General features: G+C 33.6%; 1 protein-coding gene and 1 long non-coding RNA gene across 2 annotated transcripts; both read left to right on the top strand.

Moving 5' to 3' along the window:
* The first annotated feature begins 999 nt into the window (after positions 1-999).
* Positions 1,000-13,707, top strand: LOC138308356 (phospholipid scramblase 1-like). Its single transcript, XM_069249347.1, has 7 exons — positions 1,000-1,156; positions 7,574-7,657; positions 9,471-9,632; positions 10,099-10,176; positions 11,672-11,811; positions 12,662-12,826; positions 13,468-13,707. Exons 2-7 carry the CDS (start codon positions 7,594-7,596, stop codon positions 13,690-13,692), a joined length of 834 nt encoding a protein of 277 aa, XP_069105448.1. The 5' UTR covers positions 1,000-1,156; positions 7,574-7,593; the 3' UTR covers positions 13,693-13,707.
* Positions 13,708-14,608: 901 nt separating this feature from the next.
* Positions 14,609-18,956, top strand: LOC138308357 (uncharacterized). Its single transcript, XR_011206121.1, has 2 exons — positions 14,609-14,652; positions 15,205-18,956. It is a non-coding gene; the product is annotated as an uncharacterized lncRNA (long non-coding RNA).
* The last annotated feature ends 620 nt before the right edge of the window (positions 18,957-19,576 follow it).

Below are 19,576 nucleotides of genomic sequence, written 5' to 3'. Positions count from 1 at the left end.
TATTTGAACATGCACATGTAACTTATTGATTAAGCTCCCCAAAAGAATATGTCGGCCTATAAGAGCGCCGAAATCTAGGGATCATATATTCCTGGTTTTGAATACATCGCCTTCAATCACCGCCATGTTCAGTACCTTCGGCTTTTGTCGGCATTCCGAATCGTACCACGTGACTTATGTCTACGCGTCCTGCACGTGGTGGTTCAGGTAACTAGCGTAAGCGCACATGTGTTTGTTTACGTTTTCCATCTGGCTAATATGAGCAAATCGTGCTGGTATATGTCCACAGAGCGAGTATTTGAAACATCTAATTCACACATTGCCGTAATTCAATATTGTGTGTATCAAATATTGTAATGTGCAAGCATTATTTTCTTTGTAGATCCAGTCTGCTGAGGTCGACCGCATGTTTTGTTTATGAAAAAAAATGTTGACATTTGGTTTCACAACTGTCGTGTTACTTCGAGATTGTCGCGACCATGTTCGGAAGAGTTCGGAATGATTCGGCATCTTTCGAGTTTATTTTTGACGTGTACACGTTAAAAAGATTTTTTACTTCTATAATTAAAAATGCTTCCAGTGCTGCAACTTTATAAAAAGTGGTAAAAGTAGAAAGTTTAAACCTCGGACAGACGGGGAAAAATGTGTATAACACTTAAACAGTTTTCACTATGACTAAAAGAGCAAAAGTGATAGACTATACAACTTTAAGCAATGAAAAACATTTTGCAAATTTTGCCCTAGATGCGCTAAATTGTAGTAATCGCTCATATTTTTACAGGACAAAAAATGGCTTTGTCCTTGTAAGAAGCGTTCTGCTAGAAACGCATTTTTGCTAAAGAAAAGAGAAAGGTTTTAGCAACTTTTAAGGTGTTTCCTGATCCAAAGTTACCAAATGTAAAAAAAAAAGTTTGTTAGTCCCATCGTCTGATTTTTCATAGAAGATGGGAAGTAACTCTGATCAAGAAGTGTGGGGAGGTGCACGGAACAGCCAATAATCCTACACTTTCACACCTGAATAACCTCGACGTGATGCGTTACAGCTAACAACAACGTTACTCTAGCAGGCGTCGTAAACTATTTCAGTTCAACACTTCAAAACATCAGCAACTGGTCTGGGAAGTTTCGGGCGTTGTCACTGTTTTTAGTTGAAAAGGTAAGTATAACTTAGTAACGGTCTTAGCCTAAGTAAGGTGTTGAATATAGCTATTTTATGAACTTGACACACAGTGTCAGCTATTGAGATTATGCGCCAAGACGATGATTGAATTGAAACCACACACGCATTCCACAGCAGTGTGGGCCTAATCGATCACGTTGGGGTTAAAAAAATCATCGATCGGTCATTTCTGACCTATTTCGACCACTTCTGCATTGGCTGTCTGATTCATGGTCAGTTTGATCACGAGACCTTAGACTATAGACTGCCAACAGGGACATGCTATATACGCGAAAGTTTTTACGTGTCAGTAAAAATAATCCAAATGGGGCACCAATACTATAGGCCTGTATCTGTGTATATAACAATGTTAGGCCTATATATGATATAGCCTACACATATTAGCTAATCATTATATACAGTACTATATGTAGGTCTAAGTATATAATTGTATGTAGGTGTAGCTTACTGGTCTAATGTCAGTATAACATATTAACGTTATATGTTTTTAAAATGCCAATTAACATAGGCGACAACGTGTAGAAGCAAGGGTGAAAATGCACATGATATCGTTACCTGTCGAGTGCCCGACGAGGAATCAAACCCAGGTCGCTGGTGTAAAAAAATACGGCTATACTGACTGAGCGATAGAAGCATGCTACATCAGCTTAAGCTTAGTGACAGCACAGGAGTTTGACGTTCTGTCAATAATAAATATATATTATAAATACATAAAAATATCCCTATATACTAGTGTTTTTATATAGTACATAGGGGTACTTTTATTGACAGAACGTCAAACTCATGTGGTGACAGAGATTGTATTTAACACTATATGTATGTACACCGTCCCCCTCCTAATTATGTAGGGTGTATTCAGGCCCATCATTATAAATAGACCCAGCTGTCAGCTGTGGTTATATACTCATAGTGTGGTAATAATGTAGCACTTATTAATATTAGAACAACTTAACCAAAGTACCATATCCCCCGTGTCAATATTTATTTCAATAATCACACAAAAATAAATCAAACAATATTGAGAAGTCATGAATAATTTACATACAAATTAATTTATGATCAGGACATATGCATGTTGTAAATATGTAATGTATTAACAAAACCACATGATCTAGATCTGTATACAATTGGAATAACTCGCGTACCACATGATACCTGATAACGTTTGTGCAGATACCAGTCCTGTCCCGCACAAACGTTGTCAGGTATACACGTACACATGGTATGTGAATTAGTCCCATTAAAATATCATGACTTATATGTTGTTACTATTGCATGAAATTGTCTGTTGGCATAGTCAATCGCCTGTTTGAGCACCTACAGAAATGTACGTACAATTTCTGATTAATTATATATAGTAAACCTTTCCTACACCCTATCAGTTAAAAGTTCTATCCCAATATTCCTAAAATTATCTCCCCTTCGAATTCCCAAAATACAGCTCCAACCCTCAGTGGTTATGATCAAGACAGTGACTGACTAATGATTACCAGTATATCGTATATATAATGGTAATTTAGATTCACTTCTACTGCTGTATACCATACATGGAATTTTTCTTTATGCCAAATATAATGTATGTACATGTACATTGCACTAGCAATACAGGTGGTGGTTAGGGAATGAAGTGAAGTAAGATTAATAGGCGAGTAATTCTAAAACTAAATAATGTTTAACAATTTGTCATATGCATGGTAGACATTTAATCCTGATCGTAAATAAAAGCTTAGTTGGTAGAATCTCTTGATTATAAGACTTATTGATCGAGATCACTTTCTGTGTAAGGTATATATATGCTTATACACCCTGGTTGAAATACCGTATATACACCCAGGCCATGACAGTCATTAATTCACTCTCAGTTAACTACATATAGCTGTATTGTGGAAGAACATATATATACATCTGCTTGAAATTTATAGAAACATTATCTAGAACATTTAGTTTTTACAAAATAAAACCAAGGCACTTCTTGTAGAAAAATTGATAAGAATTTTTAAATAATATAAAATAAAACATAAAATTATGTGCATACACATAGATTTTTTATGTAATATCATTTCATGCCTGTACGTAGAATGAATTAAAAAAGAAGAATATGTATATATATAATTAATAGATTAGAGATCTTTGATACAACACATATGATTTAATACCAAAAAAATAATTGTATAATGTAAAAATGTATGTTTTATTTTATCTCAACCTGGCATGGATGTACGTATATATGTACAATACCATATACGTAGTTGACATGTCAAGATGCGTGGGTTGTGTACGTTCATGAATTGAGTGTATGCAGTTAATAAAATTACTAAAAGTGTGTTGTTTACATGATAATGGTCCCGAAATATGTGTCATTTATATATTTCAAAATGGTAGGTGTGGTTTGAATTGCTTGGGGTTATAATTCAGCACATGTTCTGCGATCTGTTAAGTTTGAATGTCGTATGAAATCAAAAACCAGTAACCAGCAATTTTAGAACTCTCACAAAATTATTGTCACAAAGTTATTTATAATATCAACCACAAATTAATTTGCCAAATAAAAAAAATAAAGAAATTGAATACATAAATACATAGTTTCGGATAATAGGAGTGAGGGAGCTTAATAATAGGGACTGGGATGTTGAACAAGTCAAATATATGTGTATGATATTGATACAAATGTACATCATTTATGTACCTGTGGGTATTTTTAATTTACCATTTATGATGCATTGATAGGTTTAACAATTTAAAATTCTCCAGTGGAATAAAATTTGAATATTTAACAATATAAAAACTCCCAAGTGAAATGAAAAAGTGAAGATTTAGCAATTAAAAAATTTACGATCGTGAGTGAAATGATCATGGGAAATATAATTCAACATGCATCCAATTGTGTACATTATGACAAGGTTGTTAAAATATAATTCATACATGGTACACCTCGTAAATAGCCCAGTGTTGGGAGGATTTAAAAGGCTTAAAAGGCTTGTACATTATGTGTATAGTATATTAATAGACTGGCACATAGCATGTACACATCCAGGTATGAGATACACACTACTGGTATATCCAGGTAAAGTAAAGATTTTTGTTTGCAATGTCATGAGCAGATGGATTAGTATACTCTTACAATGTTGACGGACAATAACCTGTTAGTTACGAGAAAACATATCCTAACCTTTAATACTACATTGTATATGTATATATATATATATACAGATTATGATGGCTGTGAATTTGAAGGGGCCTTGAACATATGTTAAGGAGACTGACATTCTATATATGTAATTAATATATATAGCCCTCCATTCCTGGTATTTTAGTCAGCTTAACCTGCCTATATTATTATTTATTAGGCTTTAAAAAAAAAGTTTAATAAAAATGCCTGATATGATTAGGCAAAAAAAAAAAAATTCTAAAGCCTAATGATTATAGACAGGTTTGGCGGATTAATGGTAGTTGACTGATATGGTGTCTAAAAATAATTCTACTGATGCTATATCAGTATATGGTTGATTATGATATAATGACCTTGAGTTTGAGGTCAACAACAATATGTAATGATTATACATACTATAGTAGGCTGTGGCTTTTCCCCAGATAAAAATACGGTATATATTTTACCTTATCACCAGTTATATATATATATATATATATTAGATATGCTCCGATTTTCCATCACTCTCATTGGCTGATACACTGTCATATGGAGAGCGATATTTAGCATATCAACTTGATGTTTCCATTTTTAGAAGGCATATTGAATCGATGTTTCCATTTTTAGAAACAGCAAGTCAATATCCCATATTGTGACATCACACCCTAGTCGATATTCCTATTGTGACGTCACTCCTACATATATGCATCAATTTTGCGATTATGACATCACAATAGCCCGACGTCAAGTTCTCCTGGAAGATGTAGTCGAGACATTGCATGAATTTCTATATTACTTAGTACGAGGCAAACATTTAAAATAATCGTCATATCTGATTTAAAAATAAGGACCCTTGTTTCAGTCCATGTGGTGTTATATTGCCCTTTGTAGGATTTCAAATAATGACCTCGGGCTACGCCCAATTTATTCTACTCGGGCAATATAACATTATATTGACCTCAAGAAAGGTCCATAATTAATATATATAACTACATGTACTACCAGAAATTTGTCAATATGAAACCAGCTGTGTTGAACAGTTAAAAATATTAAAAAAAGAACTACCAGAAATTTGTCAATATGAAACCAGCTGTGTTGAACAGTTAAAAATATTAAAAAAAGAAAATTAAAAAAAAAAAACAAACCTGTTTACAGATTATTTTCATAGCACAAGTAATGTAATCGGTAAAGTGACTTGTAATTCTCTGGAACTAATTATTTTAAGAACAAGTGTCTTCGTGAGTTACACCTACAAATATACACATTTTTTAATTATGTTAAAACAGTTGAAATAGTATAATTTGCTCATACAATTTATGCTATAATTAAAGAAAACCTGCATTTTTATGACTCATGATTTCATTCTGCAATCTTATAAATTGTTATGAACGGGAAGTATTTCAATTTCTTGCGATCCTATTTAGTCTGTGTATACGTATATATACAATGCCATTGTAGAATTAGATATAATACATTATTTACTTTGAGTCTCCTTTTGATAATAAAAAATAAAAATACATATATGTACACTCAGTAAACAGAAATCAATTTCTTTACTGTACCATTGAAATCCAATACAATTACTTTGTATTGATCCTTGTCTGGTATTGATTTTTTACCTTGTGTGATTATATTATACTTTGAAAAAAAATTATCTGACATATTCTGTAGATAAAATTATATATAATTATAGATCAATATATCTAGGAGTGTAATACCATATATTCACCATAATTACCTCCTCAAGTCTGCCTCAATATAAACACCCCTTCCCCTTTCCATCTTCTGCATAAGGAGTTGAAATTATGTACATGTATAATAGCCGCCCCCCCATCGGGGCCCCCCCCCCCCCCCCTCCCAATATAATCATTGATAAAAGACTGGTGAACTGCATGTTTTCACATTTGAATCACTACTCAAAGGAAAGAAGGCATGCACATGTTTATCGTGACAGATATATGTCATGAACACCAAAAGATTTAAAATCATAGAAATGTGGAAGATTTTTTAGAGTACGTGTTTTTTTGTCCACAACTTACATTTTGGTTCCCTGATAAAATGCTCTAAGGGGACCCTCAATTAATTTGTTGCAAAATTGCCTTGGGCACTAATTATGACGAATATGGTACTTTTATAACGAGATCGACTCAGTCAATTGATTGGAAGCTTTTATACTATTATCACGTATATGTCAGTTCCACTACTTTATTGTGCACCTGTCAGGATGGTGGTAATTATAACCAGCTAAAATTAAAACTTACAGCATATAGATATGCTAGCTGCAATATTGTTCGTAGCTCTAAAGACTTTTCAACGGATATTGTTGTTGTCTGGCTGGAAGCTTTAGTAAGGTAGGCCGGGTGTACGTATGTAACGTACAAAATTATATGTATATTGGTTATAACACACACATACTTTTAGTTTTACACAGAAAAAATCAATTACATTAGGGGGAAATTCACTGCAGGACCAGGATAAACATACTGCAGTTGTATACATGCAGCTGGAATATAGTGATTTGTATGAAGAAATCAATATTATATCTTTGTGTACATTTTGTATTGTGTCCCAAGGAAATTTTTGTACTTCTATCTATGCCATCTTATATATGGACCTGCACAGTCAAAAGATTGTAATAGGTAACACGTTATATGTTTACATGAATTCATGACTGTAAAACAAACTTATTTTTATGTGAGATTATTTATATTTTACATGTTATATAATTGCGAGCGATAAAGAAATTACAAAAATTAATTCCACAAAAACGTTTTTACAGGTTAAAGTCAATTATTCCAACATTGTTAGAGGTACACAACAACACACTTTTGATCATTAGGTCATAGAAGTTTCTCAATATTGAAATCTAATATTATTGGAATAGTTTTAAACCTGTTAATTAATTATCTCTCCATAATTTACTCTAAACCAACTTAATTTTCACGCTTTAATGTCTTAAAAACTTTTTGCAATATTGTTATTTTGTGTTTTATAATTTTATGGTTCTGCTTATAATTTAATTCAATAATATTAAATATCTTGAGAGATATTTTTCTGTTTGGCAATATCAACATCATTAGAAATGACATAACTAATTATAATGATCAAGAGTGTCTTATTGTGCTACATATCTCTACCATTGTTGCATTTGGAGTAATTCAAAACCAGTAAGAGGAACACAAATCATTATCGCCGAATCATTTGTTTACATATTTTTGTCATGGTATTGTATTTAATTTTCACAGACTTGAAAAGTAACATCATCATGTCTGCCTACCCAACGTCATCCCCTGGAGGCGAGGCCCCACCCATAGATAAACAACCAGGTGGTACGTATTGAAAAATATTGTATATTGCACATTTTGCTTACGTGTTTTTAGGTCATCTGACCCAAAGGGTCAGGATGACCTATATATAGTCCTCATGTTTCATCCGTCGTCATGCACCGTTTGTAACTTTTCACATTTTGAACGTATTCTCAAGTTCTACCGGTGTGATTTAGTTGAAACCTACATGAAATGATCCTGACATGGTCCCGACAAAGTGTTGTTATTTTTTAAGTCGATCCGAAATCCAAGATGGCCACCACAGCCGCCATCTTGAAAGCACATTTTGAACTTCTTCTCAAGTTCTACCAGTGCGATTTGGCTAAAACTTGCATGAAATGATCCTGACAAGGTCCCGACAAAGTGTTGTTATTTTTCGGGTCAATCTGAAATTCAAGATGGCCGCCACTGCCGCCATCTTGAAAACACATTTTGAACTTCTTCTCAAGTTCTACCAGTGCGATTTGTCTGAAACTTGCATGAAATGATCCTGACATGGTCCCGTCAAAGTGTTATTACATCTCTGGTTAGTCCGAAATCCAAGATGGCCACCACAGCCGCCATCTTGAAAACACATTTTGAACTTCTTCTCAAGTTCTACCAGTGCGATTTAGCTGAACCTTACAGGAAATGATACTGACGTTGTCCCGACAAAGTGTTGTTATTTTTCGGGTCAATCTGAAATCAAAGATGGCCACCACAGCCGCCATCTTGAAGACACATTTTGAATTTCTTCTCAAGTTCTACTGGTGCGATTTGGCTGAAACTTGCATGAAATGATCCTGACATGGTCCCGACAAAGTGTTCTTACATCTCTGGTTGATCCCAGATCGAAGATGGCTACCATGACACTATATCTAATTAATTTCCTATATGACTTATTGCTAAGGTAGTCAGATGACAGTTAAGGCCCTATGGCCTCTTGTCCTTAATATAAGCCAAGCTTACAAGTACGTACTTGCTGTGTATCCTGTCTTTGAATATTACAGAGTAACCTCCCTTGCTCACAGGTATATCCATTGTGACGTCATTATGTTGCTGGTTAAACACACATCGTGTTTTCCGAAATGTGTGATGTTTTGCTCGCAAACACATGAAACCACTATTTCAATACCTATACCCACAAGGGCAGATGACTCTGAAATATGCAAATGTGGAATACAATCAAGGGTCATAATTGCATATTGTCTATTATCTGGCATAGGTAGAAGAACTATATATCAACAGTTGTATTACAAATAACACTTTATCTTAATCATAAAGTTACAAACAAATGTTATGTCACAATCGATATTTTTATACCACAAATGCAGATAACTTTGTATTAGGCAAATATTGAATGTATTAAAGATGCTCCACCGCCGACAGAGCATAAATAATATTCATCATTTGAACAATAATTGGTGTTTAATCGTGTATATATGTGTCTAATTAACACAAAAAAATAATACAAAATAATTTATTTTGCCTTTGGTGCATGAACAATCAGTACTTAATTCCATATAGGATATACTGCCACGGAATTTTTTTGGGATGCAATTAATTATTTTTTATATTTTCAACTTGAAGTAAAATAAGAAGCTCAAACTTTTAAATGGCGGTAATGGTATAAATTAAGTAACTTTTGTAACCGAAGGAAAATGCTAAATCGTCTGCTCCTGTTTTTGATAGTGAAAAAATACCAATTGTCAGCGATGGAGCATCTTTAAGTATATGAGCAAGAGATATTTCCTTGCAAAGTATACAGTACATGTACTATGAATTCATTTGTACGTACCAGGTGGTAATATTTGTTGAATTTGTGTCTATTTATCAGGACCAGCACCCACACCTGCAGCTCCAGGTGCACCACCAGTTGCAGGCCCTGGGGGTTGGGCTGCAGGCCCCCAACAGCCCCCAGCCAACTGCCCCCCGGGGCTTCAGTACCTATCACAGGTAGATCAACTGCTTGTCAAACAGAAAGTGGAAGGTTTTGAAGGTATGTCTGTATGGCCAATGGTGTTTACTCAGCTCCAGATTTCTAATCCATTTAAATTGTTACATTGTTAACTGTGGCAAAATAATTTCTTGTTTTCATTCCCAACAGCATTTTAACAGTGATATAATTTTGTAATTTACAGGTATATACTTCATTACAATCATAGTTAATTAAATATTTCTGCAATACATTTTCAAACTTCTTATTTGCCACGAAATGCTCGAAAATAAATATCACATGAAAATAAACTGGTTTACGATTTGTCTTACTTAATAATTTTATCAAAACTTAAAGAGAAAAGTTATGAATAGCTTTGTGAAAATAGATTTTTGTGTGAAGGATTTACAAACTTTAAAATTCGTAAGCTATATAAGCCTTGTAAAAAGGTACCTCAAAATGGAGATTGGTTGCCATCTTTCTACTTTCCGTCCAACCATTTTTAATTTATTTTTTATTTCCTCGACAGCTGTAACGGGAATTGAGACAAACAACAAGTACGAGGTGTTAAATTCCCTCGGACAGATTGTGTACAGGGCACATGAAGGTAAGGCTTTGTTAATGAATCCTTTATTATTGATGAATTGAGCGTTATTTTAAAGCTTTTAAAAACAATTATTTTCTTTTTATCCTATGCTATAACTATAAAGAGAATTGGATTAAGCAATTGCAAGGAAACCTGTACATATAAGATGAATCCTCCCCAGAGACCCCAGAGGTACCGTATTCGACCCAATAAGCGCCCAGGGCGCTTAAAAATTGATAAAAATGAAAAGGTGCTAATAAGCCAAAATTATTGCAAATTTATACCATTTTATGTAGTTTTGGTCCTTATTTATACCTGGGCGATTGAAATTGAGGCCTCAAAAAGGGGGAGGGGCGCTTATAGGGATGTGGAAGTTCGCTATGGAATGCATGATGTGGGCCTACTGGATGCGCGAGAGTATGTGATGGAGCTAGTGTGTGTATGTGTGCTGTAGTGGAACGATTGTGAGTTAGGAGTGAGAATGTTTTACCTGTAAATATAATGGTTATATGTTGTCGTCGCTGGGATCACTCGTCTGTTGTGTACTATGTCTACCATGTGGTACGTGTGTATTTCCGTCGTGCGTTAGATGTCGTGTGATTGGATGTAAGTGAGGGTGGGTGTGTCTATCTGTCGGCGCCGGTGATTGGCCCAGCTGGGTCAATATACCACTGGCGCACGTGTGACCGCTGGGCAGTCTAAAGTAGCTTCGTTGAGCTGGGGGCTGTCCAGTGGATGTTGTTGTATGTAGTCTCTGTGTGAGGGTTGCTTGTTGTACTGAACTTCAATGGTGAGTCCATGTTAAACTGTATCACTGTCATGTCGTGTGTGTAATATGTGCGTGCATTGTTGGGAAGAAGCCGGGCGCTGTCCCTTTCTATTTGTATGTGTCCTAGCGGCGGCCTAGGTAAGAGGGCGGCGTGCACGTGTGTGTATAATGTATGTATGTCACCTTGCACCTACAGTTTAAATAATTAATAAACTTATAGAAACGTTCACGTGAGTTCTTTGTTTCTTGCATCTGGTATTTATGCCTATAAGGCCCGAAACCCCTTGCCAGAACCTGGGTCAGGTGTGGTAAGACGTGCGATACGCTTACAGGGATATGGGCGCTTATTGGGTCGAATACGGACGAATGAGTACATATGAGTTGTCTCACCTTTGAATAAAAGGCATTAATTTTGATGAATATATATACTGATCCTTCTAGTGTTATTCCAATTGATAATTTCAAATATCGCCCTGTATGATAAATAAATTGAATCATTCGATGAATGTAATGCAATTTGATGATTTTAGCCTTAACCAGAGTATAGTGTTGTGTATTCAGACACTAGAGGGTTTACCTCATTCACTCCTTAAGACACATTTAGACTCTTCTAAATCAAAGTCTAGGGCAGTCCATTATGACATTTCAGGGTTGAATGAGTTAAAATGAAGAGATTTTAATTTTTTGTTAGAAAACCAATGTTCTGGTTTCTGTATAAGTTCCTTGAAATTAAAATTTTAATTCAAGATACCTGTTGCTGTACTCGTAACTGCTGTGGATCAAAACGTCCTTTCGATATCAAGATCACCGACAATACTCACAAAGAGGTGATCCATCTGTCACGAGGACTCCGATGCTCGTCTTGTTGGTGTCCGTGCTGTCTGCAGGTAAACAAATATTGTAATTAACTCATTCACCCCTGCAGACTTATTTGGAATCTCCCAAAACTAAAGCTGGAACAGTTCATTATCAGATGTCAGGGATGAATGAGTTAACTGCTGAAAGTTAATGTATTCTCAAAGTCTCATCAAAGTATAGTGTTTATATGATTTTATAGTTCAACTACATGTAGAAATCATTTCTGCTGGAGAAAAATTTCCCATTCGTTTTGGCTTACTTTGTAATTCTGTATTGTAATAAATTCTCAGGTTTTAAATGCTCTAATATATTTGTCGGGCAGTTGCCAGGTACTGACCGCTGGCCGGTGGTTTTTCTCCGGATACTCCGGCTTTCCTCCACCAACAAACCTGGCACGTCCTTACATGACCCTGGCGGTTAATAGGATGTTAAACAAATAAAACAAAAAAAAAAACAACTCAAATATATACTATAAACATGAAAATTTACGCTAGAAGGAAACTTACGCTATTGACATTAATGCCTTTTTAGCACAAAATTCCTCTTGCATAAGATTTTGATGTGTATGAAACAATGTTGCAAAAGGAATAACAGACTTATTCATCTCAAAAATAACAATCTCGCGAAATGTTTGCATATGCTTATCACAAAATTAAACATTCATGAATATTATCCAAGTTTACAGTTAACCATATCATAAACTTTCATCACATAATTCAAGTTTTGTCCTTTGAATTATTAATTATGATCTTTTCTGTCTATTCTTTCTGTCTGAAATAACAATTGTGAGTATGTTATAATGTGGGAATAAGAAATTAAATCTGAATCACTCAGTCATGAAGTTTTCCAAGCTGATTGATGCTGTTATTTTTTTTCCAGAAAGTTACTGTAGAGGCCCCACCAGGAAAGGTCATAGGTTATGTGGCTCAATCATGGAGCTGTTGTAAACCTCGCTTCCGTATCGAGAACGCTGCAGAGGAAACCGTACTGAGGATTGTGGGTCCATGCTGTACGTGGAATATGTGTGGTGACATTGAGTTTGATGTAAGTTCTTTAATTAGTCATTCTGATTGTCACAAATAACATGAAAGACAATAAAGTATTACTCATTCACCCCTGAAGACACATTTAGACTCTTCTAAATCAAAGACTAGACCAGTCCATTGTGAATTTTCAGGGATGATTGAGTTAATACTGCATGTCTACAAGCTAGTAAGGCTGTCACATTTTGTTCAAATGAACGACCTTGACCTTCAATGAAGATCACAATGTTTAAGGACGCTAAAATCTTAGAAGTGACTTCTCATATCGGTAATGAAGAATAGAGCCCCTAATTTTGGTCATGCAGCTTTATTCTGTATTTCCATATCACAGAGTTACCTGCCCTTTAGGATAGATATTGATTGTTACATCATGTTTGTATAAGCGTAACATCATATTTTTCTGGAGAAAATGATGTGATTTTTGGATCACAAAGTGATGACATCACAATCAATATCTACCAACAAGGGAGATAACTCTGTAATATCCAAAGACAGAATACACAGGTGTTGAGATTGTTCATTGGGACCACAAGAAAGTGGTCTAATATATATAACTAGCAGGTGGTCTTTATACAGAGGTGGTCATCTAGGCAGGTTTTGTCTTCATACAGAGACTAAATCTACTTTAACATTAACTTACAGGTGTATGCCGCGGATGAGGAGACGTTTGTCGGCCGAGTGACAAAACAGTGGTCAGGACTGGCCAAGGAAGTGTTCACTGATGCTGATAACTTTGGAATATCTTTCCCACTCGACCTTGACGTGAACGTTAAAGCTACGCTCATGGGAGCTGTGTTTTCTTATTGTAAGTCTATCTCTAGTACTAGTGTTTTCTTGTGTGTTAATCACAGGGGGTCAATGAGCTGATAAGTCACTATAGCCTTCTAAGTTTGAGTCTGCAGGCACTAACTTGTTGGTTGGTGATTTTCTATGAGAACTCTGACTTTCTTCCATTTTTTAAACCTGGTTCATCCAAAAATGACTGCGGCCTTTTAAAGGACCTATAGTTAAACAAAATAAATCCAAAGCTGTTTCTGAAAGACAATGTTAAACTCCTTCCTTATAACTGGTATGGGGATTCCATTGCCTCAGGTCTCAAGATCTGCTTCCATTTTTACACACAGAAGACACTATGGTTCTATGACCATGTCATTTTTGTGTTGCCTGCAAAGCAAGGGCGACACTTAGGTATCACTATGATGGGTTCGACACTGGTCAAATACATCAATATTTGCAAGAGTTACGGGACTTTAAAATTGTTAAAACATGGTTTCCGCTACATAACTTCAGTATTTATTGTCAAATTTCAACCAACTTTGGTGTATTGCTTATATCTCAATGAAATCTAAGATGGGTTCGATTCTGGTCAAAATCCATCAATATTTGCAAGAGTTACGGGATTTGATAACTTCACCTAATTATTAACAATATTTTCAACTGTAAATAACTATTTTTTGTGATGCTGTGAAGGCGACACATCCACTTCCGTGGAATTCTTGTTACTCAAGTTATAACCGATCATGAAATTTTAATCAGTTTTAAAAAGTATGATATCTAAATATCTACTGAAACATTTTCAAATTAAATAGAGTGAAAACAAATGTTGGTATGAAACTAATTAACATTGATATGGCAGAAGGATAATGAATCACATTCCTAGCAGATAATACAAAGGGATCTGTTCCTGCAAAATAATTACAATTAATATACACCTCTGTATGAACTTGTTGACTGAAAGTTTTCTTTACATTTGATGATGGTCATTAATTTTACTGACTTTGATTTCAGGATTTCATGTTCTTTGAGAACAACACAAAGAAAGATGATGTAAGTACAGCTTATATTATAATTCAGATAATTAGACTAATTAGGGAACTCGGGTAGCACTGGAGACTCTTATTGGCCAATATCTTCTGTGGTGCTGTGCTGACGATTATCTTTTCACAAAAAATATGTGATGTTTTAAACTATTTAAATTGTGATTTGAAGGTTTCATCTGAACAAAACATTTTCCAACATTATCTATTTCTTTAAACTTGATACAAGCAATGATGTATACAGGTACCATATGATAATGTTTTTCAATGCTGGCGGATCACTAACAACAATTCATGTAAAATATTTTCAAGGGTTGTCTACCTTTGCACAAAACTTTGTCTACAACCTACATTACTGACATATAAATTTAAACCGTACCTTTTTGTTAGAGAAATACATTAGGTTAAGAAAGCACCTTCAATATGGCCGAAGTTATTTGTTAAGACAATTTGTTTGAAAAGAAGTAAACAAAAATGTAATAATTGATTAGTGTTGAGATCTATATGCAAGCATCAAAATTGTTTTCTGTACTTAATAAATGCTGTTTGATTATTATTTCAGAAGGGAAAGAATACATTATCAGGAAGTGCCTAATCCTTGTAAGGTCAAGGTCATTGCTCATGTCATTGGAGGTTAAAGGTTAAAGGTCACCTAAATGATTTAGAACTGTACATGTAGAACTTGTCATTGGTGATTTTATATTTTTAATGATTACTGTGTATGAATGTATGTCACATTTGCTTTTCTCTGGTCAAGAAATTTATTTCTTCTTATGTATTTTATATAATTTTCAACAAATATGAATTTACATGTATTAATATGCGCCCTGAATCATTGCTTGTTGCTATATGTTCATTTATTTTACTAAAAGAATGTTTTAGACAAATATTTCTTTGTTACAAAATCTGCTTATCAAAAGTTATCAGATGTACTGACTGTTAAAGATATTTTGTTAATTCTATGTTTTTATCCCAAAAGAATATTTTTATTTTGCCAAATTCTTTTTAAACCTTTATATGTGTTCTTTTACATGCTGGTATTTTCACTTCTCTTTTTATTTTTATTTTTCTTTCTAATGGTAAGAGGTTTTCAGTGGGGTTAAAAAACAAGTAGTTTACTTTGATTTCCTTGTTTAAATGGGGAATGGATTAATAACTAAAATTGTTTTAGTCAACGTGCTGTTAGGCTTTGCCATATCAAATATTGAGTTCACAGCTTTACTTATCTTCGTTAGTTGTTTGTCTAATCCTAGCAGAGTAACCTCCCTTTATTTTACGGGGCCAGTACCATGGTATTCAGTCTTTGCATATTTCAGAGTTAGCTCCCTTGTGGGTAGGTTTCCATTGTGACGTCATTATTTTGTGAAAGCAATTTATGTCATTTTCCCGAAAATATGACGTTACGTTCGCAATACTGGCAAGGGCAGATAACTTTGTAATATGCATATACGGAATAGGATTACCTTGCTCGACATTGGGGACCGAATATATAATTCATGTCTTGTTTTCCTTCCTACTATATGTTGATGTAGTTTATCTTGTAGAAATATAATTCTATGAATTGTGGTCAGTTTTATAGATAGAAATAATTTCTTTGGGTAGAAATGAAATCCTGACAGGCTTTTAATTAATGGATTAATAATTAGTCTGTAGCCTTACTGTTAACCAACTTTCTTTCGTGGCAATTCAATTTTACGATTTGCATTTCAAAAAAAGTTCGCCAAGATCAACATTTGTGAGTTTGAAAAATTGAATGGAAACTCCTCCTAATATAAATGATATCCATGTAAATTCTCTGAAATAAAATTTCGTGAATTTTGGTGGATCTTGAATTCATGTAAAAGAATGTTGGTAAACAGTACTTGATCTTTTAGATAATGATCAATTAATTTCATGTAGAACAATTAAATTCAGTATTATTAGTCTTAAAGACTTTGTTTAAATCAATCACGTACATGTATTAGATAAGTACTCTTGTATCATACCTTTCTTGTGGACTACAATCCTTGATTTATATGTGTTAAAACATTCTAGATTTATTTCTGAATGGTTAAGGGAGCTATTTCATAAAACATGGTCAATTTGATAAGTTACATTTTTCAATTGGAAAATTCACATTCATGCAAACATTATTGTCAAGCGTTTCCCTAAAAAAAAAAAAAAAAAAAAAAAACTTAGGCATCCCAGATTTAAGGAATTCATTTGATTTAAACAAAACTTTTTCACACAGGTAATAAGATATAAGTTTTAGTCAATTTTAGTTAAGGTTAAGGTTAAAGTATATTTGACCTCTGCATGATAGTCAATACACAAAGAATTATTGTTATCTTTCTTCAAAGAGATGTTTTGTTATTTGCACAATTTTAATTGTGAACATAATATTGTGACATGTTTACACCAAAATATTATATCTACCCTAGATTTTCATTTAAATAAATGGAGCTCACTGTAAAATAAAACAGGGTATTAGTTGTTAGAAGTAGATTTTGTAGATAAATTGTTAGTGTTATTCGAATTCCTTATCACAGCATTACAATGTTTATTAATTTGACATGTTTGGTTCTCAGTAATTTGATTAGTAAACTTTTAATTACCTAATCTAATTAGAATAACAACTTCAAAGTAATAGATATTAATATTTTATCTTTCCATTGTTATGTTTTTCTGTGTTATCAATGTAAATAATACAGCTGAACCCAATCACCGCTGAAGACGGAATTAGATTATTCCAGTTCAAAGGCTGGAATAGTCCATTTTGGAAAATCAGGGGTGATGAGTTTATACACAAGAAACAATAACTTTTTCTATCTCTACTATGTTATATCTGGCTGAATGATTCCGAAATCTGTCAACATTAGATTGAGCTAGATCAGAAAATACTTTTGCACGTGAAGTCGGAGGCCAAATGAAATTACAAATTCTACCTGATTTTATCTAGACACACCAAAAAGAATATCTATATGTGCCTTACTTATTTGGGTTGCTCACTTTTAAGTGAAAGGTTTGTGTAAAGCTATTGTTGGCTTGTATTGTCTTTCTTTATTTTAAGATATTTTACAAAAAAATATTCATATTTATTTTTTACACAAATGGTAACTTGAAGGGCATTAGTAATTTTACTGTTTTTACATTGAAGTGCATCTGTTTGTATATAAATTAACTCGTTCACTCCTGAAAATTCATAATGGACTGGTCTTGTTTTTGATTTAGAAGAGTCTAAATGTGTCTCCAGGGGTGGATGATTTAATATACATTGTACTTTTATAAATAAAATATACAAATATTGTTAAGGTTGAAACAATAAGTTTTCTAACTTTTTAGATTTTCCTTTAAAAAAAAACCAAACATTTTCCCTGCTGATAATTGCATTTTTGCATAAAATATTCATAACTTTTTGTACCATTTGCTTACAAGCATCTCCCCTTTAAATGAAGAGAGTTACATAGTATAAACATCGGTATTTCTGGTTCGTCTTAAATGCTTTGTCTAAGCTTTGACTTTCACACCTTGCAGTACTTATATTTGTAAAGTATATGCTAATGTGATGATAGTGGTTCTGATAGTGGTAATGATAAAAGGGGAACATGTTGGTTTTTTGTTCACCGACATTTCTACATTTAAGTGGCATGTGACTTATTGGTTGTTGTTTCCTAATTATTTATGTCGTGAAATATAAGATTATTTATTTAATTTGTAACGATTGTTAATTTTTTAATGAATTTTAAGGTTGAAACACTTGAAATTTCATAAATTATAGCAAATTCAATACAATGTATTTTTTAATAGGTACTTCTATTGCATAAATCATATGGCATTTAAATTGTATGTATTGGCTGATAAGATTATGACAATATTTTTTTTTTTTTTTTTTGTGAAATAAATCATTATTTAGCGTTTATATTCATGTAAGAAGTGAAGTCTTGGTGAAAATTCAGACTTTTTATGTATTTTTACCTCTTTTTGATGGTTGAGTTATTCAATATATCAGTTGGTTTGTAAAATACTGTTGACAAAGTTTACAACAAAAAATGTTCTGAGGAATTTCTTCTTCTAATGATATTTCCATGTAGCTGATATTCTGTACAATGTATTCTATTTATATAATATATACTTGTATACTTTGTGTCTTTTTGAACCCTTAGATATATGTTCCAGTAGTTTTGTATTATTGGTAGATTTTTTGTATGAGTTTATAGACGAGAAAATCATTGTATATATTTCCTTTATATAGTCTATATACATTCTGTATAAATATTTATATATACAGTGTAACTATATACACAACTTTCCCATTAAAAACGTACATGGAATCTTGATATTTGATCTTGTTTTTAGGTCACTTTAGACGAAGTCTCAATTGACCGATTCTAATCGCCTTTTGTCCCTCGTCGTCCGTCGTGTTTTCGACTTCTTATTCAAGACATTTTAATTAACATGTCCATATCGTTGACCACCAGGGACCAGAGGGGCTTAAGGCGCCAAACAGGGCCAAAACTACTTAAATTTGAAAAAAATCTTCATAATTCAGATTTGAATGAAGCAAATACTCTTCATAGATTAAAATGTCAAATTTATAAAAACAATGACTGACTTCAATGGCCTGGTTGGCCAATATGTAGTATTTAAATGTTTCATTCTTTATCCGAACTCAGGTGACCGTTAAGGCCCATGACCCTCTTATTAACATTAAAAGCGATATAATTCAAGAGAGAAAAATATATATACATATTGCTGAGATGTCAACTTCGTAACTATTTCAGTCTAAACATATACTCATGGTAACAAATATATTTGCTTCTAGCTGCAATATTGTAGCTCTGAAAGATTTCTCGACAGACAATGATGTTGTCTTCAGAGAGGCAAAGTGGGCAGGGAAAGTATATTCCATTCTAATTTGCTTCTGGCGTGGAAAGGCATTTAAAGTAATCAACAGC

The sequence above is a fragment of the Argopecten irradians genome, chromosome 14, assembly GCF_041381155.1.
Source record: "Argopecten irradians isolate NY chromosome 14, Ai_NY, whole genome shotgun sequence".
Taxonomy (NCBI): domain Eukaryota; kingdom Metazoa; phylum Mollusca; class Bivalvia; order Pectinida; family Pectinidae; genus Argopecten; species Argopecten irradians.
The sequence above is the reverse complement of the archived record's forward strand: the minus strand, read 5'-3'. Positions and strand labels throughout refer to the sequence as shown.